The 23927-nt window shown below is 43.1% G+C and overlaps 1 protein-coding gene across 4 annotated transcripts in view; it reads left to right on the top strand.

Moving 5' to 3' along the window:
- Nucleotides 1-15250, top strand: part of LOC103358653 (serine/threonine-protein kinase BRSK2-like) — a 23997-nt gene extending 8747 nt beyond the window's left edge. Inside the window, exons 8-21 of one of the 4 annotated variants that reach the window (XM_008283703.1) lie at nt 166-314; nt 4114-4145; nt 5370-5534; nt 7467-7564; nt 7710-7860; nt 8000-8060; nt 9339-9954; nt 10287-10335; nt 11520-11643; nt 11774-11875; nt 12537-12645; nt 14419-14508; nt 14603-14690; nt 14730-15250. In XM_008283703.1, coding sequence (XP_008281925.1) covers nt 166-314; nt 4114-4145; nt 5370-5534; nt 7467-7564; nt 7710-7860; nt 8000-8060; nt 9339-9954; nt 10287-10335; nt 11520-11643; nt 11774-11875; nt 12537-12645; nt 14419-14508; nt 14603-14690; nt 14730-14835 — 1940 coding nt within the window. In that variant the 3' untranslated portion in view covers nt 14836-15250. Of the gene's footprint in view, nt 1-165; nt 315-4113; nt 4146-5369; nt 5535-7466; nt 7565-7709; nt 7861-7999; nt 8082-9338; nt 9955-10286; nt 10336-11519; nt 11644-11773; nt 11876-12536; nt 12646-14418; nt 14509-14602 lie in introns of all 4 variants that reach the window. The other 3 variants (XM_008283704.1, XM_008283702.1, XM_008283701.1) reach the window with 3 other exon arrangements.
- Nucleotides 15251-23927: the final 8677 nt, after the last annotated feature.

Genomic DNA, 23927 nt, shown 5'->3' with positions numbered 1-23927 from the left:
TTCTCCCAGATTTCATAGCAACACATCCAACAGTTTATGAGATGTCTCGATTTGGACAAAAGAGATCAAGGGTACCTTTAACTGTGTTAGCTGAAGAGATGTTCACACACAAAAACAGCAAACCGATGCATTACTTCTCTTTCCTTCCCTCTCCGTCTTCTTCCCAGGGTGCCTTGCCCTTTGACCACGACAACTTGCGGCAGCTTCTGGAGAAAGTGAAGAGCGGAGTGTTCCACATGCCACACTTCATACCTCCGGACTGCCAGGCGCTGCTCAAAGGAATGATAGAAGTGAACCCCGACAAGAGACTCACGGTAACGAGGAGCGGGACGGGAAGTCAAAAAGCTGATTTCACTTATATATAGTATGTGTGTGTTTAACTACAGCAAAGTCTGAAATTAGAAATGCTCGGTGCTAAAACGTCGTTTTGGAAGCAAACCTCGAGGGTTCTCCCTTGATGTGCGTTTTTGCTTCATCATCATCATCATCATCATCAAGCAGACGAGAAACACGCTCCATCAAACGCGGCGGCGGTGTCAGTGCATTGTTGTGCACTGATGAGAGAACATTGGCAGACATCTATTAAAATCAATATCCAGCTGAGTCACCGGTAGGAGAGGATAAGGAGGCGTGGCGCATCGAGACCAGGAGATTAGACGTGACTAAGCAAAGTCAACACGTACACTCTGTTTGTGTATCCTCTGCCTATTTGGAGATGGTATATGTATTTTTGGGTTTCGCAGAGGACAGCATATCCAATACCCCGTCTACAAACTGAATATTAGCTCAGCTCCTAACTGGGTTTGTCCAGTCACGGTTTAACACCGCATTTCTCCACATTAGGAGTTTTTTTCAACTTTGCTAAAACAAACAAACAAAAAAAAAACACAAAGACCCTTTCTGACCATTGATTAAACCCCTAAAAGTCTTATCTCTGTGAACTTACATATTGCCTGCTGTAAAATGGCTCAGATGTAACCAGACACCCTTATCTCCTCTAGAACATGTGGCTCTATGATGCTCGCAGTTCTTTCTTTATTTCTTTTTTTACTTTATTTAACCAGGAAGTCCCACTGAGATGCAAAATCTCTTTTACAAGACAGACCTGGCCACGGTAGCAGCCAATCACAACATGTTAAGATGCAACAAATACAAATAAAACAACAAGAACAACTGTTAAAACATAGTGGGCCTCTTGAGAAAAACAATCGCATGTCTCCGTCACCACATGATGCCCTAAAATTTATTAATCGATTCGAGTGTTTCTAATTTAGGATCTTTCTAGCCATCCGTCTACCGCTTGCTGCAGCTCGAGCACACCAGCTCACCCATCACTCTGCTCAAACACTGTAAAATTCCCACCCTGTGAGTTGACAGAATCCTTGTTGTCCGTGTTTTTGAAACTATAATTGTTATGCTGCAGTTTCAAGGTGGAAATACTCAGTCAGAGCTTTGATTGCTTATTTTGCTCATGATATGACTTCCAGCACATATTAAATGAACATGTTAGCAATCGATTTTAAGCTTAAACTTTAAGCTATTGTGCTGCACGTTGAGCTAACCAGCGTTCAAACCTGCAGCAGTGACACGAGTGTTACATCCGAGACGCACCGTGTTCTAGTTTGTGGTGTTACAGGTTGAAGTCTGTCACCTCTTAAGCCCGCTACACACTTGTGCGATTTTCTGCCGTCCCAGATGAAAGATAACTATCATGAGAGAATCGTGGCGATGTCTTTGGTCTCAGCTCTAAATCGGTGGTCCTCCGACGGTTCAAGGACGGCTCACTGGTGCTAAACCCAAATAGATGCTTTGTGGCTACAAAAAAAGAAGTATGTGGGATGTTGACAGAGAAGACAGTCCAGTACCCTTTTTTGGGGATTTCTCTCCAAAACACATGAATACCACCAGGGGGCGATGTTCATGCTTTGCTAGTTTGGATGGATGCTTATGACGATTTATTCTTGCGCATTCACGTCGGCTCATCGTAGGCTGCGATTCAGCTTTTCATTGTGCAATCAACCCCAAAGTTTATTAGATTCATATCGTACAGTGTAGCTAGCTGTGAACTTATAAGATTGTTAAAATCAGAAAATTTGTAGCTGACCTTCAGGAAGGTTTCCCCACAGCGCCACCCCTCCGTTAGCAGCTGTGCTCATCGCTGTATCCCAGGAAGTTTTTAACTCAGCGATCCCGTCCAACTTCACCTGCTGCAAACTCATCAAGCAGTCCTCGTTCTACATCCTCGTCTAACATTAAAAGCAAAATATGACGCTTGAAATATAAGCAATCGCGTATGTTTCCACTAAGCTCAGATTTAAAATGAGTCACTCTGGAGATGTTGTTTCACTGAACTCATGAAGTTAATGTGAGCTGCTGATCCGTCACTGGCATTCATCATTTCAATCCATCCCCACAAACCAGAGGCCTATTTTTATCTGCCTCTATTTAAAATCAGCGACACACTGTTTTCAAAAACCACCGAGCGTTTCGATGACAAATTTGCCTCCGTTATCTGCGCGGGCGGCGTCTGAATGGAAAGCCTGACAGGTGTACGCCGGCAGTAGCCGAGCAGGGCAGGGCTTATCGCTTTCTGCAGCACGTGAACCGTGAACTAGACCTTTTTTTTAAACGGGTGGAACGGAGGGAAAGTAAAAAAGACGCAGCTCCGGGCATTGCTTCAAGACGAAGCGGTAATGAAACCTGACACGAGACCTTACAGAGGCAGGACGGAGGAGAGAGAAAACGAGGAGGTTAGTGAGAAGAGCAGAGGTGTCGCTGAAAGGTAGAAGTCAGTCGGACGGGCAGTTTGTGTTTCTGCTCTCGGGCCAAGTCAGTTAGAAAAAGCTCATAGAAAAGCGAGACTTAGGGAGGAAGGACATCTGCATGACGGATGATGGAGCGGCTTCATCAGTGACTCGAATGAAAGATGGAGGCGCCGAGGGTGAAATAAAAAAAAAAGGCCATCTCTTCCTATTCACCTAAAGGCCAGCTTTCCGTCGTGAAAGCAATTCTTGAAAAGGCGGCGAGAGAGAGATGGATGGATGGATGAATAAATGAATGACTGAGTGAGCTCGAGGAAGTTCCACCGCACTCAGGTTCTAAATTGAAGCCGGGATAAAGTAATCATGTGGGGTGGAAATTAATTCACGCTTAAGAGGCAGAGAGACGGGGACAACTGTGATAATGTGTTTCGCAGGAGGTTGTGAAACAGAGACAGAGAGGAAAAAAAAAAACCTGGGGTTAGTCAGTCATCCAGCTACAACGGAGCAGATTTAATCAAAGCCGGGAGTTCGTCTGATGAGCCGTTGATTAATGAAGCCTGAAACCAGGTCAGACTGTCTCCCCATCCCTGCCTCTGTCTGTCTGTTTGCTCGTTGCCTCCATGGAAACCGCCCACCACCGCCACACACGGGTTTCACACCGTATACCGGCGGTTTAGCTTTAAAGAAACGAGCCCACACGGCTTCAATATTTTATCAGATTGAAAATGGAAACGTCTCCCCTCATGAGCGAAGTTAACGAACGCAGAGCTCTCGCTGCAGCTGCTCTCTCTGCAGATGTATAAATACGGAGTTCGCAGCAGGCCCACTTCTTCTTCTTTCTTTTCACATGCTTGCAGAACTGCAGCTGCTCCATTACTCCGACCCCAAGAGATCCCCAAGCGCTGGAGCTTCCTCTGTCCCAATGCAGAGGGTGTGAGTAGGGTTTAGGACGAGCTGCAGGAAAACTTTTCCAGGAGCGTCCAGCTAGCAGCTCCATGCGCCAAATGCCGCGACAACACGCCAAAAAGCTCATCGCTAATGTGTCCGGACACAGTGATGATACATGAATCTGGCTGAAGTGCACCTGAGGCCGACGAGAGTGTCGTCAGTCTGTCAGGTCTTTTGTCACAAGCATTGGAAAAATGAGAGATCTGACCTTTGACTTTGGCTGATTCCTGAAACACTTTCCAAACATTACTCTGCAAAAGGGCAACTCCATTTGGCCCCGTGTGAGGCCACGGTGCTGACTTGGTACTTTTAGCCTTCTGTAAGGAAAATATTGGCCATAAAAATGGAAAAACATGTTTTGATCAATGCTGTAACATCATCTTCTGTCTTTTGTCGATTGCAGCTAGAAGCAATACAAAAACACGCCTGGTACCAGTAAGTACATTTACTGATTTTTTATTTGGTTGTCTGTTGTCCTTGTTGCCTCCTTTGCATTTTCCTGTTTCTAATTCATCTCCACTTTTACCTCAAAGTGCTCCACCATAAATTAACAAGTTCACTGTCAGAGTAAACATCTGTATGTCCTCTTGTTCAGTTCAACATTTCCAACACGGTGGATTTAAAAGATCCTCATGCTCAGCTGACCACAATGTTTGATACTAAAATAACATGCATCATACATACAGAGTGTCATGAGGTAGAGAAACTGCAAGAAGCAGAGAGCGAATCTTGTGATCTATTTTTGGGTTTTATCTTTTCAGTCTGCCGACGTGGAAGTGAAAGCACAGAGAGAGAGAGAAAAAAAGACTGAAAGTAGCTCCCAGCCCGAAGATACGGATCTTTGCAAAGCAAAAATAATCGTTTTAATCAGCGGTTTGGAGCAGCCTTTTCATTCTCACTGAGGGTGTAAATGAAAGTGAAAGTTCCTGTTTAACTCGTGGAGGCTGCCTGCGTCGTTGTGTGACTTGATTTGTTGGATTTTAGTGCAAAGCAGTCGTCAATAGTGCTTTGATTGTGTAGATTTATGAATTCCACGCTTGTGATTTCTTTGCTCTTTAGTGAAAAATCTAATCAAAATGTATAAATGTTTAAAACAACCCAAGTGCTGTACATGTTATCAGTCAAAACGTGCAAAAAGCAAGACAGGATAAAGACTTTAAAAATGAATTTGTAGTAGAAAATAAAATAGTGTTAAAATAATAATTAAAATATAAGATAAATATAAATATTATTAACATTAAGAGCGACCGAAAGCCATCGGAAACATGTACGTGTTGAGATTTTTCTTCGAAATGTCAATAGTGGAGGAATTTTTGAGGTGATTTTAGATGAAAAATGTTGGTTTATAAATCAAAGATGCACTCCAGTTTTTTTCAGTTTATCTCCATCCTGCTTTTATTAAAATCCTCCATAGATGTTGAACCTCATCATCCATCAGCGTCTGTTTTCTGTGAATGTTTTTTGTGACACAGATGCATGAGTTTAGGAGTCATTGGAAACTGCAGTCTGCTATGATGGTGTTCACAAGTGTCTGCAAGCTTTTGTTCACAAAGGGCCAAACATCATCTGACAAAATGATGTCGTGAGATTACATCACAGCTACGACGTCTAAAACTGTGTGACGAGTTCAGACTAATCACGCTGCCTTCTCCCCACCAGGAGCGGTCGTAACGAGCCCTGCCCAGAGCAGCCTCCCCCTCGCCGGGTCTGTGTTAAGAGGATCCTGTCCCTAACGGAGCTGGACCCCGACGTCCTGGAAAGCATGTACTCTCTGGGCTGCTTCAGAGACCGGGTCAAACTCACACAGGACCTTACAAGTGAGGAGTGAGTAAATACAGCCCGGCAGACATTTCCACTCTGACATCAAGACATCACGGAAGCAGAGTCATAAATGTGCTTCATTACCAAGTGAAAGAATCTAAATTAGAAGCTTCTTGTTGTGTCTCCACTGTGCCTGCGTGTTGTGATGAGTTTTAATGTTCGCTGTACAGCCGTGGTCGTGTCAAATCTCACAGGTGCACTTTGTAAATACAAATACGTGTCCTTGCACGCACGCTGGAAAACCAACAATTGCATAATTGTGTGTGCAGTTAATTGAATTTCTCTCTCTCTCTCTGACTCTCGTGCTCATTATCTCTTTTGTCTCATTGTGGTCGGCCAATTACTCACATCAGGAACTGCCTGACATGGCAGGAACAAGAGCAGCAACATAAACAATGCCTCTTGTATCCGCCTCTCCGTCCCCAGTCCCCGTTCTCTGCCAAACTGAAGTGGATGTTCACTAAACAGCCGTAGTCCTGTTTAACCGGAGAGACCGACGAGCATGAAGGGTTTAGACTCCAGCTGCACTGATCGGTGCTTTTTATTGACGGCGGGTCAGATGAGTGCATGCAGTGTAAAATGGGTTACCCGTAGAATCATTACCCAACTCTGCAGCTCACATCAGTTCTGTGCAGCATTTTTGCATCTTTGAACTGCAACAAAAAGATAAAAAACTGCCCCTTGAAGTTATCCTGCAAATGCTTTAACCACAGAAAATAAAAATCTAGATTATGAATTTAACATTTGAGTCAGTGTTTACATTGCAGTCTTTTTTTTTTTTTTTACATCTTTGAGCTTTGGTTTTATCATTAAAAACTATGATCCTCAGCTTCTTTAAAAGCAGGCAAACAATTATAAACTACCTGTTCGAACGCAGACAAAGTCATCAGCCGGCACAGTGGAGCAAAGCAAAAGCAGAGCTGAAAGGGGAGCGAATATCTAAGTTTAACTTGTCTAAGGTCAGAGACACGACTTCAAATAGATGTTGAGGTTGCTAATGTTTATTTTCAAGTTCCCAAATAATCTACGAAGGCGGCTTTAAATTATGTTGATGCTTTTTAGCATTAAAGGGCCTATATTGTGCTATAGTTTTCCCTTGCCTGTGGTGTGTTACAGCTGTTTTGAGCATGTAAAATGTCTGCAAACCTACAAGGCCCAAAGTCCACCCCAAGGGCAGTTATTCTCTGCCTCAGAAAACTCCTTACACACTTAAATGCCTTGGGTATACGCCATTTCTGCTTCATAACTTACACGAGATTCTCCTCCTCTTTTTCTATCTGCATTTTACAATTTTCCAACTTTGCTACGGGAAACAACAACAGCTATTTTTAGCCAAAGATTTGGGTCATGCATCAACACAGGCTTTCTCAGTTCTTTGTTTGTCTGAATCAGCCATTTTAATGACAGTGTTTGCCTCACTGCATGCAAATGTTCCACCAAAACAGAACACTGTTCTGCTGGGGCACCGTCACTGCATCCTGGGCTAAGCTCTGCCCAAGAGGGCTGGGGTCGGTTTAAAGAATGCAACCAATCCTGAGCGTTTTCCCCCTAAAGCAGAACAATAATGAGGTGCAGCCATTCTCCAGTGCTTGCGTCACCGTGTAGCACACTTTTGCATAATGACGGCGTAGTGGCTCGTTTGGCGCACCCTCAGACAAAGAACTCCACCAGTTTAAGGAAGCTTCTGATGGAGAGGAAGAAGAGATACTACAGCAATGCAAAATCTAAGAAGAATAAAGCATGTAAAGATTATCTAGTAAACCGAAAAAGTCACATTTTGAACCAGTAATGAGCCTAATGAGCTGTTTAACCATAGACACAGCGATTCCAAATGGTTTTCTACATAGCCAACCACAGTGAAGTTTTTCTACGTCTTTCTGTCTCCTGTTTTTCTGACCTTTGGAGTCAAGGTCTTATTGCCCTTCTGTGTTGCAGGGAGAACCAGGAGAAGATGATCTACTACCTCCTGTTGGACAGGAAGGAGCGATACCCCAGCTGTGAGGACGAGGACCTGCCACCCAGAAATGACATTGGTGAGAAAAGCTGCTCTGAAATCAAGAGCAAAAAGCCGAATTATGACACCGAAACATTCAGCTTTCCTTTAACCTGTGTTTTAAATTATCACCAGAAATGCCAAGAGAACTTTCATTCCCATTTTTTCTCTAATATTCATTCAAGACCCACCCAGGAAGCGGGTCGACTCGCCCATGCTGACGCGACACGGCCGCTGTCGTCCAGAGAGGAAGAGCTTGGAGGTCATCAGCGTCACAGAACAGGGGTCTCCCACCCCGCCTCGCAGGGCCCTGGACACCAACGCACACAGCCAGAGGTACGAATTGATGGAAACAGTTGAAAGCACAAGTACAAGTTGGACAAAGACGCCCAACATTGGAGCAGATTATAAACTACAGAATAAGTTCTTGGTCTCTTCCACCTTAACATCTGTCATTTTGTGCTGCCCTCTAAAGGTCTCGCTCAGTCAGCGGAGCGTCCACGGGTCTGTCCTCCAGCCCTCTCAGCAGTCCCAGGGTGAGAACTTCCCTCTATTCAGTTCTTCTGTGTTCAGCTGTAATTTACATGATGTAAGATGGAAGAATCTCCAACTTAAGGGTTGCTGTCTACTGTACATGGATGTTTCTAATAGTGAAGGCAGCATTTAAGCATAGATATTTTATTTATTGTGGTCATAATGGTGCAAATGGCCGGTTGTAATGAGCTGCTCTGTACTTTACGTCACATAATCTGACAAAGTGTTGCACAGAACCTTACAATAATCTGGACATTTTAACTTAATTTTTAGCATCTGTTTATTAAAACTCAACTATATGGAGCTTTTGTTGAACATGTGCTCTATTTGCGTCCAGGTTCACAGGTTTTTAATGATCATAGCAGCCATACTATCTGTGCACAGTAGTTTTTGTAGACTGTTTTCTGTCAGTTTTCCTCCATTACTGTGCAGATCCCTGTAGATCCTGACGCTACCGCTTACGAGCAGTCAGAGAAACGATTTACAAAACCGTCTGACCCCTTTTTCTCACTTAAAAGTTGAGTAAAAAGGTTGTAGGATACAGTTCTCTTGTCTAAATGCTAACTAGCGTTACAACCGATCCATAGCTGGAAATAGTCGCTGTTCTACTGCAGTGTTCATTTTCAGTGATGCTCGATAAAACCCACAGATGTTACGTTATTAAACATACAGGTTTTTAAATATTTAAATCAACCAGTGAACTCAGCGCTGACAGAAAACTGATTGCATTAGGAGCCCATCTTAATATATTGTAGGCTTTGGGCTTTTCTTTGGAATTTAATGAAAACAAAGAGTCCATCCGTCTCTCTCGGCTCCCTGCAGGGTGGTGTGCTGTGGACAGATTGCATTTTCGGACACAGAGTGCATATACGTTATAGTGAAATATATGTACTATCTAGAAATATCAGCTTTGGTCATCAGAAACACAAAAACAAATTTCCTGTCTTGTGACTTGTGACTGTGATAACGTTTGCTCAGGCTGTCATTTCTAGTCATGCCTCTCCATCATATTCTCAGTCATACGCATTCTCATTTCATAGACGCATCATGCTGCCTCATACTAAGGTCTGTGTATCCTGACAGGGATAAAAAAAAAAAAAAGCGACACACACATGATTGTGCGCCGCAGTACAGATCACCAAATCCATCATCCATTTGGTGCATCTGATAGTTGATGAGTCATGTCCATGAATCATATCTCATGTCCATTTGCTTCCTGTCTCATCTGTCCACACCTCTTTCCCGCTTTTCTCTCCATCTCTCTCTTGTCTGCCCATCAGAGCCCGGTCTTCACTTTCAGCCAATCAGAAGTCACCTCCACCTCCGCTTCCTCCTCCTCCAAAGACCCCAAACCAGGAAGTGCCACCACCCCTCGGCCCGCCCGCCCGGCGCCCGACCCAAAAACCCAGACCTTGCCCTCTAAGGGCCCCGCCGAGCGGCCCCAGCTCCACTCCATGAAGTCCCTCCCTCTCCAGACGCCGCGCTCCCCCTCGCCCTCCCCCTCCCCGCTCCTCTCCCCCATCCCACGCTTCTTCAACTTCCCCTCACCGTTCACCTTCAAGTCCAAGAACGCCCACTCGTCCGCTAACTCCTCTCCCACCCCTCCTCCTGTGTCGCAGGTCACGCCGCAGGGCTCACCGCTGCCCACCCCTCTGGGCACGCCCGTGCACCAAATCCAGCACCCTTCCTCCACCACCCCTCCCTCCTCCTCCTCCTCATCTTCTTCTTCCAGAGCGGACGGCGCCGGCGGGGCCTCGCTGTCGCTGACCCCGCCCTCCAGCCCGGGCGGCAGCGGCGGCATGGCTGCGTCGAGCTCCGCCCACTGGAGGACGAGGCTCAACTCGTTCAAGAACAACCTGCTGGGCTCCCCACGCTTCCATCGGCGCAAACTCCAAGGTGAGCGGAGACGAATGCGTCCTAAAATTAGCCTCGCAGCTGAGCGACGAAGCCATATTATTCTCCATGTGTGCGAGCTTGATGCTCTGCGAACAGTTTAAACAATCAGAGCTCCTCTATGCTGCATTTGCATCCCAGATAGGATCTATTATTACCAAGAGAGGAGCACGTGTCCCAGCCTGTAGCCTGCGGCCGTGTTGAGTAATGTCTGATTTTATGATAATCTGTAATTAGGGCAATTAAATTAGAGCCTGTCATCACGATTCTCTGCCCTTTTCTCTCTCTTTTTTTCTCTCCCTTCTTTCTCTCGCTCTGTCTCTTTTCGTTTTCAGTCCCGACATCAGAAGACATGTCCAGTTTGACTCCAGAGTCCAGTCCAGAGTAAGCACACGTGTCCAGTAGTTTTTTTTTAAGTAGAATGCAGAATTTCAAGTTTGTTGACGGCATAAATTCACCACAAGGTGCATTTAATAGTGTTCCAGAAGTTCTGTGTCTTTTAGGCGCAAAAAATTAAAGACTTTTGTGTCATTTTCATGGCGTACAGACTCTTCTGCTCTGTTGCTCCACAAAACAGCCCGCTGTACGTTAAAGTCACAAAAACTGATTTTACATGACTTTTGATTTCGTTAATAAGATTCAGCTATAATGAATCCTCCCTTGGATGCCGCCTTCCTCTGTGAAGGATCAGAATCAGAGTCAGAAATCAGAAAAAAACTTTCAAAACAGAAAAAAACATTTATCCTTGAGGGGCAATTAGGTGGGCAAAGAGTGACACATTAAAAACGAGCAAGAGAAAGATAAACACAAATAGAGAAAAAACACACGCACACAAAAAACAAAAACAAAAAAGAAGAAACAAAAAAGAAAAAGAAAAAACACAAAAAAGAGGAAAAAACAAAAAGAAGAAAAAACCTAAAAAGAAAAAACACACAAAAGAAAAAAACAAAATAAAAAAAATAAAACAACAACAACAACAAAAAACACAGAAAAGAAAAAAAAAAGAAAAAAAATCTGCTCTCTTTCACTTTGTTTACTAATCTGAAACTTCAGTCTTTGCTCACTTCACTTCCTGTCCAGCACAAAACAACAGATAGACAAAGTTAGTGAGAACATAGTGGCTCATTTAACCACCTCAGGTGTTTAGTGGATACAAGGCTCACAGGAACATGGATCACTGCTGATGTTGCTCTGAAATCGCTGGATGTTGGCAAAAAAAATCAGTTGAAAAATCAACAGTGAAAATGCACCACTTGTAGCTCTTTACTATCATCTGTAAGAGTCGGTATATCAGTTAATTAGTGGTTATATCACGTCAATGCTGCTTGAAACCCCTTTAGAGGCGCCAATAGTCCGTCTCTGCAGTAAAACCTCTGCTGTTGTATCAGCCATGTATCGGTTGTTGATCTATGATTGTGTCACGTTTAAGGTTTTCTCGTGTGCTTTCTATCTAACACGTCTCTATGCTGGGATCAGTGACTACAGCAGACTTAAAAATCTGTTTTGTTATGTATGAGCTGCGGGACTTGAACTCTTCCGTCACATCTGAAATATTCATTTATTTGCAGACTGGCTAAGAGGTCCTGGTTCGGTAACTTCATCAGCCTGGAGAAAGAGGAGCAGATCTTTGTTCTGATCAGAGACAAGCCGCTCAGCTCCATCAAGGCCGACATCGTCCACGCTTTCCTTTCTGTGAGTGTAATCAAGCTTAGATAAGCCTCGCTAGCTTCCAGCATCACTGCATAACACCCTTCGCGGCGTCGAAGGCACAGATTTATAACTTGATCTTCCTCGCTGAGCCTTTTTCTTTTGCCTGTTGCAGATCCCATCCCTCAGCCACAGCGTGGTGTCGCAGAACAGTTTCCGGGCAGAGTACAAGTCCTCCGGCGGCCCCTCTGTCTTCCAGAAGCCTGTCAAGTTCCAAGTAATGTTTCCTTTTTTCGCCTTTTCACCTCTGACAAGAAGTTTCTATCCAACTTTAGTCGACTTTAGAGCTTCTCCATGCAGTGTGTCACTGTGAGCATCATGTAAATGTAAGATTCACAGAAGAGCTGAATGAAAAACACGCTGAATTCTGTCAGTTTAACAAAATCTAACCCAGAAATACACGAAAAACAACAACAAGGCTTAGTTAGAAATGCACAACTCTTTAGGGATAATAGGTAAGACATTATGATGGAGGTTTGCAGTTCTTATAAATATTCTGTCACCGCACAAACAACAGAAAAATGTAGGAAATAAAAAGGTTGTTTTGGTCTGTTTACATGTAAAGTCACTGTTTTCAAGCCTGTTTTTGTGCCTTATTCTTTAAAGTCTGCGTATGCCTGTAAATCGCTTCAGATGTTTTAGAAAAAACTAAATTTTAGGATGTACAGATCTATGTGACACACTGCTGAATTCACCACATCGGCTCATTCAGATGGTTTTCTCTGTTTAGTGTATAAATAAAGTTATGTTACGACTCCACAGAGTTTTACAAAATCCTGAACCGATGTAGTATGAAGCACAAAGTCATGCCAGCGCAGCGTTTTTTCTCTTTTAAAAATGCAACAAAACCCTGTGCATTGTTCCTTTACCTCCTGCAGGTGGACATTGCTTTCTCAGAGGGAGAGAGGGAGCGAGAGAGGGAACGAGCCGAGAGGGAAGGAAGGAGAGAGATGGGCATCTACAGCGTGACCTTCACTTTAATAACAGGTGGGAGACACGAGCGCTGTCACGGGTTAGATGTCATCAGATAGAAGTAGACGAGCGTCACGTACGAGGCCGTTCTTTGGTTTCGAATCGGCAATTTTACGTCAGAAAGACAGATAGATAGATGCTTTATTCATCCTATTGGGGAAACTCAAGAAAGTTAAAGCTTCACTGCCCGAACAAGGACTTGGACCCTGAAAGTTTGATGCTCCGCCTTCTGAACTACCCACATTTTAAGCAAAAAACCTGGGGAAAGAACCACATATGGTAACTTCCACTAGCTTTAAAAATGGCAGGTGACTTCATCCAACCAATCAGCGAACCCTAACCCTGACCAATCACGAGTGAGCCGGAGGGATATTTTGACTCAAGTGTCATAAGTTTCGTAAGTCTGTCATCCAGGTCGTGGTTATTCTGGTAGATTAATCGTAGCAACTGGACTTGCTTGAGTTCCTTGAAGACGTTCCACCTCTCATCCAAGAGGCTTCATCAGGTCTGACTGACTGGTTGGGAGTTCCACATACTTATATCCTTAAGGAGCCATTAACACCTAAATTTCAGTTGGGGGTTTGTTGCTCCTCCCCCTTGTTAAGTGACTCGTTAGTGCTCCTCCTGCCACAATGGGGTTCGTTAAGGTCTTTTGTGGCTGGCTGTGGATGTGAAAATAAATGTTCCTTCGTCTTTAGGAGGGGCGGTCAAAAAGTTTGTAGAGCAGCATATTCAGCCTAACAAAACATTTCTTTACATGTCGAGACAACGCAACATCCCACAAGCTCAAATATTAGAGACAGACAACCAAGCACACTCACATTCACACCTACGGACAATTTAGAATCACCAATTAACATCAACATGTTTCTGGACTGTGTGGGAGGAAGCTGGAGAACCCGGAGAGAACCCACACTGCACGGGGAGAACATGGAGACTCCACGCAGAAAGATCCTGGGTGTCCTCACTGGGACGCGAACTGGCGATCTTCTAGCTGTGAGGCGACGATGCTAACCACTGCTCCACCTTGCAGCCATTGAATTGAAGCATTTTTAGCTAAAAATGTAAAACCACAAGCAGATTATATTGTGCATTTTCTGTAAATCTGTATACATACATATATGTTCAAAACCCCAATCTCATCAGAAACATGCGAGTGGTCTAACTTAACGTAAACGGCCACAAAACCGAGAGTTATTTAGTCACAGGGAGCATTTTTACATACATTCCTCTAAAGTTTTTGAAACTTTGGCCATGTACTGACGAACTTCTGACACCAACAGAGTATGTAAATGATAGAAAACCACAATAAGAATGATGATAAATAAACAACAGAGCTGATAGGGGTTGTGGGGACTGCTTGGATTTGTTGAATCAAAACATTAGCTTCTAATTCATCATGTTAATCCCCATAATTACTGATGTTGTTGGGCTTTAATGTTGAAGCTAAGATGTGTGATTTATAATACCAAAGTGTTATTACATTAAGTAGGTTAATCTCTGTAATGAACACTGTAGAGTGTGTCGGCCTTAATGTGTGTTATAGTCGGCTAAAGCAGTATTTTATACATTTTTGTAGGGTTTTAAGCCTTAATATGCAAATTACTCAGGTAAAATCACACGTTAAACAACAATATAGTGTCTTAACCCTGATATCTAAACTTGTTGGGTTGTTTTATAATCACCTTTTTTTCTAGAAAGCACGCAATGGCTGTTGTTTTAAATGTATAAAACCGTTCTCGACTAATAATTTCACACTGATGACAAGTCGATCTGTCTCCTCTTCAGGTCCCAGTCGCAGATTCAAAAGAGTAGTGGAAACCATTCAAGCTCAGCTCCTGAGCACTCACGATCAGCCTTCTGTGCAGGCACTGGCTGGTGAGTAACACACAACCTGTAATGTGTTGCATCGCTGTCGCTGCTTCTTCTTCTTCTTCTTCTCCTCCTTGATTTCACCTCCTGCCGCCCTCAGATGAGAAGAACGGTCAGCTCTCCCGCCAGCCCAGCACACCCTCGCGTCAGAACTCCCGGCGTTCCGAGAGCGGGTCGGATCGGGAGCGGTTAGAGAAGGAGAAGGAGAACGCGGCGGACGGCGGCAGCGGCAGCGGGAACGGCGGCGGCGGGGCCGTTCTACAAAGACGAGGGTCGGGCAAAGACAAGACCAGACTCCTGTCGTCATCCAACGGGACTCAGTCTCACCCCTGAAAAGAATGTCGCGGAAGAGAAAGCGAGGGTCGTCCGCCTGGCCTTTTTCTCTTCCTCCCCTCAGTCCTTCCCACATTCTTTCCTTCCCTATTTCCTTACTTCCTGCCTGGCTTCATACTTTTAATCCCAAGCAGTGGGATGGAAGAGGAGGGGGGGAAGCTTTTCCTCGGAGCTGATCTAGGGAGATGACGGACAATTCCCCCCAAAAATGGCTGATTTTAGCAGGAAGGTGTATTCGTGGAGGCAGGTTGAGCTGATCTCTGGTCAGACCTCGAAGGGCAGCTTCACCCTGGGAGGATGAGCCTCAAGAAAGGACGTCCACAAAGCCCCACAGTACAGGAACAGTGCAGGAACAGCTCACAGCCAGGGAACCACGTAGTTCACCCGCTCCAGCAGATCAAGAAAGCACACGATGTTCCCACCAACCAACCAACCACATGCAACAAACCTCAACAGGAAACCTCCCATCAATCAGTCAGAACGGCTCGGGAAAGCGGCGGCCAGCGACGGAGGGCATCACGCCATTTTCATTTATCATTTCTCGGCCGACCAGCTGTCACCTGAATCAGAAAGTCTCCTCGACGTTACCGGACGGATCAGAAGCCTGCTCTCGACTCGTCTTCGCGCTTTCTAATCGAGGACGACTTTCCTCGAGCGAGGCGACAAAATGTCTTCTGAGGAAAGGACAAGAAACGTACGAGGAGGCTTGATTGTTAAAGCGGATTTTCATCCAGAAGTAATAATTAATTAACGAGTCCGAGAGCAGAGGAAGGAATGACGGAGAACCGATCTGATGTCAGCGAGGTGAACATCAACATGAGACAAACACAGCTTTTCCTCGAGTGTACGAGAAGCCCCACAGTTATTTCTGAATTACACTGATGAAGCTATGATACCATATTGCCTTTAATGGAGGAGTGAAAGTGGATAGCTAGTTAGGTTTAGCCCCATTTCTTGGACACTACTCACAGATTCCCTCACGAGTGAAAATGCCCGCTGGAAGAGAGGGAGGTGGATAGAAAAGAGAGAAAACAGCGAGTAGCAGGTTTCCATTTGGTAGCAAAGGAAGGAGAAAAGAAGAACAAGTAGCTTCGTAGGTTCACTTAGGGATCAAAAGTCAGTTTCGCTCAATGATAAGTCAGGAGTTTTCGTAGTCTGTCTTATACAATGTTCGTATGCCAAATACACAACGGCTTAATGTTCGCTGTAGTTTTTCCTCCCTCAAAGATTGTGCATCCAAAGCTAATTAAGCAGAATAACACTCGCTAAACTCGTCTTGCAAACTTCTTTGGCCCAAAGCTTTGCGATCATAGCAGCAGGTCTGTCAAGCGTTAACACTCGCTTGAGAAGTCGGTTTACCAGCATGAGCGTATGTGAGTCCCCTTTAAAAGTTCTTGTCATTGGACATTTACATTTTCGGCGACCTCATGGCACTAGCTAGTACAACTGATATGATCTACAAGTGACAAGCTTGGCCAGGAAACCTTTGTAAAAGAGGTTGTTAATCTCAATGGGTCTTTCCTGGTTAAATGAAGGTTAAAAAAACAAACAAACCAAAAAACCCCTCTGGAGCTGAAAAATGCAGAAGCGTCAAAACCGATGCAGTTCCTCGAATGTCCACTTGGGACTGACTTCATCAGCGAGTCAGTCCCCATAGGGTCCCATATTAAAAATCTAAACTTCACAGCAGGAATAAACACGTTTGCAGCCCGGTACTAAAAAATATTTTGGTCTCTATAGCTAATTGTTCTGTTCATGTCTCCTGTATGGGGGGCGGATTTTTATATAACTCACCCATTTACGTTTATTAAAGCTTAAAGCTATACACGATCAATGGTGCGGCCATCGTACAACAGTCCACGCACATTTCTAGACTGCTTTATAACAAATGGGAGAAATCGTAGCTGCTAGAAAATCCAACAAGAGCGTTTTTTCCAACTCAAATCTGCACAAATCAAATCAAATCAGGTTTATTGTCATGTTGCTGTACATACACAGTAGCACAGGCACGATGAGAGAGCGTTTCTTCAGGATCATTTAAGTTTTGCGGATTGAACGTTTGGGATAGGCAAGACACTAAACGTTTGCTGTCGTTGAACATGGCGAACCTCTTCAGGTCCTGGTAGGTCTTCAGGGACACAAAGACACACATGATGGTGTGACGATGGTGAAGCTGCAGATGCTGCCCAGAGCTGTCTGTCTGTCTGCATCCCCTCCAGCAGTCTGTCCGTCTGGGATGTTGTCATGGAGACATGTTTCTGTTAAAGCAGACACACAGCAGTCCCTCCACTCTCTGAGGGTTTCTCTCAGCAAACGTCCAGCTTGTTGTGGAGGGAGCGGACATTGGAGAGTAGGAGGACGGTCCTGCTGGTCTGGAGGGGTTAGCCTTTAGCCTGGATCCCGGCTCTCTTCCCCGTCTTTTGTTTACGTTCGTACCGTTTGCACTTCCTTCTCTCTCGGGTAACTGCCGGCGTCGTCTCAGATCGGACTCCGTGTTGGTACCCAATTCCAGCACCGTTCACTGTCCTGACGCCCAGCAAAGTCTCGCGGCCACAAGTTTTGTGGAATGAACGTCTGGGATAGACAAGACACTCAAAACGATCACTTTCGTTGTCTCGTCGTCACGTCAAATACACGTGTTGAATGTAGCTAGCTTCGACAGCCTGACACAGCTTTCAGCCTTATCTTTAACAATATAGTTATTTCACTACAGGACTCACTACAGTTACAGCTCCTTCAGCATACACTGTATATGGGCATACAAACATTGTATTAAGACCGGCTTTAAAAATCCAAACCTCTCCTTTCACTGCAATAAAAATCAAAACGAATGAAACGACAGAAACGTGGAACTAAAACAAAAGAAGCTGGTCAAACTCTCGGCAGCCTCACAATCGGACGACCAGAACCCTTCATCTGTTTTTATTTGCTTCGACAATAGACTCTGTAGGCCCCAACAAAAGCCTCTCTGAAAGGAGAGGAGACGGAGGGAGGAGAGAGAGCGAGGTATGTGGAGCTGAACAAAAAATTTACAAGAGGCGAAACCAGAAAGCTGCAAAGAATGGAAAGAAGAAAAAAAAGGTGTGTCTGTTGTCGTAAAAACTCTGCACACATTCTGCCTGGGAAGGAAACACGAAGCCACAATTTAAGAATGAAATGTGCTGGTTTTATTTTCTACTGTCTATTCCTTTTTTATTTCTGCTCCAGCCTTTATGTGTGTTCTTTTTTTTATTGTTTTGTGTTTGCCACCAGCAAAACAGAGGTTGGGAGGTAAAAAAAAACAACACGTGAATGTCAAACAACATTTTTGAAATTATTGCAAGAGTGTACACATATTTTTGTTCCATATATTTATTGAAGAAATGTATTTATTTATCTATTTATTTATTTATTCACCATGTATTTTTGTTTGTTTTTCCCCTGAATGGAAAAGCAGGAGACGGGGTTAAACTAAACGACGGGGAAACGCAACTCACGAGATGTCTGATGCTGCGAAGCAAAACTCGTTTCCCTGAGAAAAAACACAAACCTGACATATAACTCCTCTCCTATTTTTCTTTAACAACGCTGCAAAAATACCTTCCAGGTATTGTGTTTGCTTTTGTTCATTCGTCATCCATAGATGTTCACCTTTTACGACGCTAGACCAAAATTTCACACGCAGTCAGACGTAAGCTTCGCGCGAAGGATTTATTTTATTTTTTTTAGATACTGATCAGTGCTGAGTCATTCAGTCTTTGGGTTTTTTCCTTTTTTTATTGGCACCTGAGGGTAAAAGTGAGCAGGATGCCGAGCTGCTGGAATGTTAGACGTCTGTGATTGTGTCGGTATGTACAGAACAAACACACTCTTCCAAATTGACTCTCTTTTATCCAAAAACTGGGACAATTTGGAATCAGTGACCCGATCGCCCATGTTCTGATTGGATCTCAGCGCCACATAGACACGAGTAGTTAATCCAAAACGAATAGCGAATTCAGCAGTTAGGGGAAAAGTTGACTTTTAGCCATCGCTGGTCTTGTTCTACAGTGTTTTTTTTTATAATAATCAACCAGCCCCTTGATTCATATTAGCATTAGCATCGACGTGGTTCATCACCTTTGACTCAAAACGCTCATCCAAACCATTTTAAAGCGAAAAACATATTAGTGTAGCTCAGCTCGCTTTCCACCACATGGATTGGAATAAATTAATTTCCTCCCCATGCGGTTAATAATAGCAAAACACAAAGTTTAGCACCACCTCCTTTGGTCGAAAGCTGCCATGTTAGCGTTAGCTCTGTGAGCACGTTAGCATTCTGGCGTTAGCATTTTAGCCCAACACAGTTTACAAGATTCATTCCTTGAGAAAACATTTTGCACTTATTCATCCAACCCAGCACTCCGATCAAACGACAACATTCCTATTTCACTTCCATTGGTCTTGTCAACATTTTTGTGCTTCGACGTTCTTGAATTTGTTTACACGAGGGGTTCAAATTCAAATCTTCAGTCTGATGAGTACGTCATGAGGATTCGGTTTGGGGAAAACTCTTTGCCCGTTCTTCTTCTTCTCTTCGGAGTGGCCTCGGTTCATGTGATCAAGAGCGATTTTCCATCTGGGTTCCAACAGTCTGAGGCTTTCTTTTGCCCGTCCCGTTGCTCACAGTGGACACCTGTAGGAGAATCCAGCAGCGACACTTCCAAAAGGTCAGCGAGGTTTAAAGTTACACACACACAGGAAAGACGATCTTTTTTTAAACACGAGGTCAAATTCACTCCTTAACGTCCACTTTTAGAAGGAAACTAGTTTAAAGGATAGACGACAGAAAGAAACGGCTTCTCCAGAAATCTGCTCAGAGACACGACAGGGACGCTCGGCTCGTTTACACTCTCTTGTTGAAAGAAATCTCACCCCTCCCTTCCTCATGCCCCCTTATTCATCCATTCACTTGACATTTTCTACACCCCCCGTCCCTCCCATTCCTTCCTCTTTGTATTTCTTGAATCCCGCTCCACGCCCGTCCTCGTCCCCCGATGCACATCCCCCCTTATATAATCACCCCCCTCTTGTATACATTTTATACGCTGTATACTTTGACGCAGACGCCGCGTACGTTTGCGTACGCCAGGGCCTGCCTCTCGTCTCCATCGTATGCCATTCATATCTATGTAGCGCTCACTATGTTTTATCGACACTGTAGTCACCAATACGACTCTTCCTCTCATCATTATTGCTCATTCTTCTCCTGCAGTTAGCATCGTACGACTATAATCTCATGTCTCACGTCTACCGCCCCGTGTCCATCTCCATCCCCGCTCCGCCACACGAGCCCCGCCCCCCCCATCTTATGACCCTCCACTCCACAACGGTAGAAGAAGGTTGTGATGTCAGAAAAAAAAATAAAAGAGAAAGAAATCGAGGGAGGAGGAGGTGCGTAGGGGAGGGTGGGTCGAGAAAACCGCTCACACGATTATTGACGACGACGAAGAGAAATGTCTGTAGTATAATTACAAAAAAGGAAAAGTGCACTATTATGACAATGATTATTATTGCCTGTGAGAAATACTGACCAATAAACAACAATGGAAATATACACGCGGGGTGTCCGTGTCCTGTTTGAAAATGCTCAATGGCAGCAAGATTGCTGTTCTAGGTACTGTCCTGGTTCATTTATTCACTTCCTGGACTCCTGTTTAGCTGGATAATAGGCATGCTGTACGATGCAAACCACAGACTTGTTCAAAATAGAGCTCCCTCTGTCTTTACAAAGTTGGTTCAGATAAGGACCAGCCATAAAATAAATCAAAAATGCCAACAAAAAAACTTTTTTTGTCTAATATTTAAATCTAAAAAGTTTACAAGGATTTTCTTTTGGTGATTTCACGTGTTTTCTAGTTTTGTCTGTATAGGTATTATCACAGTCACAATGAATAAATCAGAATCAGAAACACTTTATTGATCCCCTAGGGGGAAATTGCTTTTCAGATACTCCTAATCAAAAGTCTTAAAGAAGTAGGAAGTAAAAATATATAACAAAATATAGAGTATCAATATGAAAATAAAATGCAAATATAACACAAAATAAATATAAATTCTGCTGTTGTACGTGTACATACAGTGTAATAATACAAATACAAGAGCAATGATGAAGCAATCTGTTTTTTATACCTCATGATAGCAGTAACATGATGCTGCAGCACCTGAGGGATCACATTTAGTGCAGAACAGCATTTTCCTTGAATGCCGTTTTTTTGCACATGAAGTTTCCTCTGAAGCAAATGATGAGGAATTAGTTTAATGACAATCATGAATCTGATTTTTAATAAACAAAATGGGAGCACAATGACAAAAACAGCATGCGGTCTGACAGTCGTGACACTGCTGCCATCTCCCTGCCGCAACAAGCACACAAGTAGACTTCCTGGACAACTTTCCAAATTGAGGAGAACGTCTCAAAAGCGACGCATTCTTCCAGAAGAATCTGGGCCTTCAGCAGCTGTAGCAACAACTGGTGTCAAAAAGCAGGGGAGAAAAAGGGAACATCCGCGTCAAGGGCAGGAGGCCTTAATATAGACCTCACATGTATGTAAATGGAAGAGGCCATGTGGGCCTCACAAAGCCCCAGAGGCTCGTAAACCTCCGGACTGGAAGAGGCCCTGCTGCAGGCCCAGAAGAAATGTGAAAAGACGGTGACAAAATAGCAAGTAATGAGGAGGCTGAAGAGGCCTCAGAGGAGGAACAAAAGAACCGTAGTGGATGAGGAAGTTTCAGAAGAAGCACCAGAACTACGGCCAGAACTAAAGCTGATGGTGGATTATCTGATGTGCATGTGGCCTGACTTGATCTATGGACTGCCAGGAGGAATCTTGAGCCACACGGTTTAAAGGAAAACAATAAGAGGAGAAGGAGGGGGAAAAGAAAGTAATTTAAAAGCAGAAACTATAAAGAAGAGGGCCTACTTAATCAGTCAGGGGTCATGAAAATGTATGATGAAATGAGTGACTATCTACAATTGACAAACTTTTGGTTTCAGTTTCTATAGTTAATTTCTCTATTCGTGACAATTGCAACGGGAGAATTTTTGTATAATTCACCCGTTTAAATTGCATTAAGGCTTAAATTTGTGCAGAATAATCTATCTGATTTGTTAAACGATTAAAAGAAATGTGAGACAGCATAAAGATCAGAAACCTTTAGATCATTTTGGTATCTATCGGGTCTCCAACATCCTGGCTGACTGAGCAAGTATTGCCACTGTAACGGAAATTAAGGCTCTCTAATGATATAATAGATAATATTCAACGTTATCTATTTAACACTTCTCAGAAACAGCTGCAAAGTGCTTCATAGGACAAAACTGATTGACAAAAAATGATAAAAGTATTTAAAAACAGTATTTTTTTTTCTGTTTCCTTGTTAAAAAGCTATTACATCCATTTATTGTGTCTGACAGTGTGAAGTTCAAGTGCTTGTTTTAAGTGTTGGATTGTTTTCTAGGTGAGCTTTTGTTTCATTTTTTTTTTCCATGTTAAAGGTTCAAGAGCATAAATTAGAACCATGTGTGAAACAGGGAGGCTCCTGAAGGCAACACAGCACCTGATTTAAACCCTTTAAACGTGTAACTCCTTTGAAAATAGAAAATAATGTAAACTAAAGGTGAATCTAAGTGTCAAATAGATCTTTGTGTTTATTATACACATTTTTTGAGTCCATATAAGTCACATCAGGGCGTGGGCGGGTCTCCCTGTGTGATGTAACGATAGGATCAGAGACGAGGTCTCACTCCGACAAAAACACAGAATCCAGAAGATGCTGAAGCAAAGGCAGCACCACAAATCCTTCCTTCCTGTCCTGCTGCTGCTCTGTCAAATGACATCCCGTCTGTCTGTGTTGTGTCACATCTGCTTCTGCTCTATTCTCTTATTTATATATAATACCATTCTACAGTACTGTGCGGCACATTAATGCTCATTGTTTTTAAATATAGAGCAACGATCAAACGCTTCTGACTCATTAGTCATAAAGAAAAATGATGATTTTGGGGAAAATGTGTGACTGACGTTAAGTTTCAGCATAGAACAGATCTAAATCATGTGATGTAGCTTTACCACACGGCATGCCATCACAATATTGTGTGTTTTAACAGAAAGACGGGAACTTAAAAGTCCATCAAGGCCCACACATCCAGACTCATCAACACATTCTACTCAAGAGCAATACTAGAACCGAATGCACACTAGTCAACAGTCTGTACTATTTATCACATAAATATATTATTTATATTGTACTATGTTATACACTATTTTATATATGTATATATTATAATTATGTTCTAATTATTATATATTATACTAGATTTTGTATATATTTTATGTATATTATGTTATTTAGATTCATTATTCAATAATCATTTATTTATATTAATTATATTTCTCATACATCCACAGTGTTCCTACGTCCACAGTGCAATATATTTATTCTAGTGTTAGACTAACTGTAAATAAATCCTGCTGGCTCCTTTTGTAAATATATGTATATATTCTTATTTGTCTTTTTCTACTTTTACTTTAATACATTTGCACCACTGGAGTCATCCTTTAATTTCGTTGTACCTTGTGTATGATGACAATTAAAGTATTCTATTCTATTCTGTTCTATTCTGTTCTATTCTATTCTATTCTATTCTATTCTATTCTATTCTATTCTATATAATTCTTAATTTGATTCCAGAAGATAGCTGAATACAGACAATGGAAAAATAGATGACGTAAGGATTCCGTTTTATTTTTATAGAGGGCACATTTATTTCAATTTCCGAAAATTTGCACAAGCATGAATTTGTTACCTACATATTGTGTAAAACATTAACGTGTACTTGTTTAACTTTATTATTAATACTGAATTTTTATGGTGGCAGCCATGCTCTTTGCCAATTAATATCTGTTAAGATACCATTTCCATTTCTGGGACTTCTTCCTTTTTTCCGGAAAACAGTTCCACAAATTAAAACTCTTGAATGTCGTCACTTCCGGACTACATTTCTGCTGCGCATGGACAGTCGGAGTGGCTCCTCTGTCCGTTGGTCCTATCTGCGCAGCTGCTGGCACTGA

This window comes from Stegastes partitus, unplaced genomic scaffold, assembly GCF_000690725.1.
Source record: "Stegastes partitus isolate 25-593 unplaced genomic scaffold, Stegastes_partitus-1.0.2 Scaffold324, whole genome shotgun sequence".
Classification (NCBI taxonomy): Eukaryota; Metazoa; Chordata; class Actinopteri; family Pomacentridae; genus Stegastes; species Stegastes partitus.
Note: the sequence above shows the minus strand (reverse complement) of the source record. Positions and strands in the feature narration are given on the sequence as shown.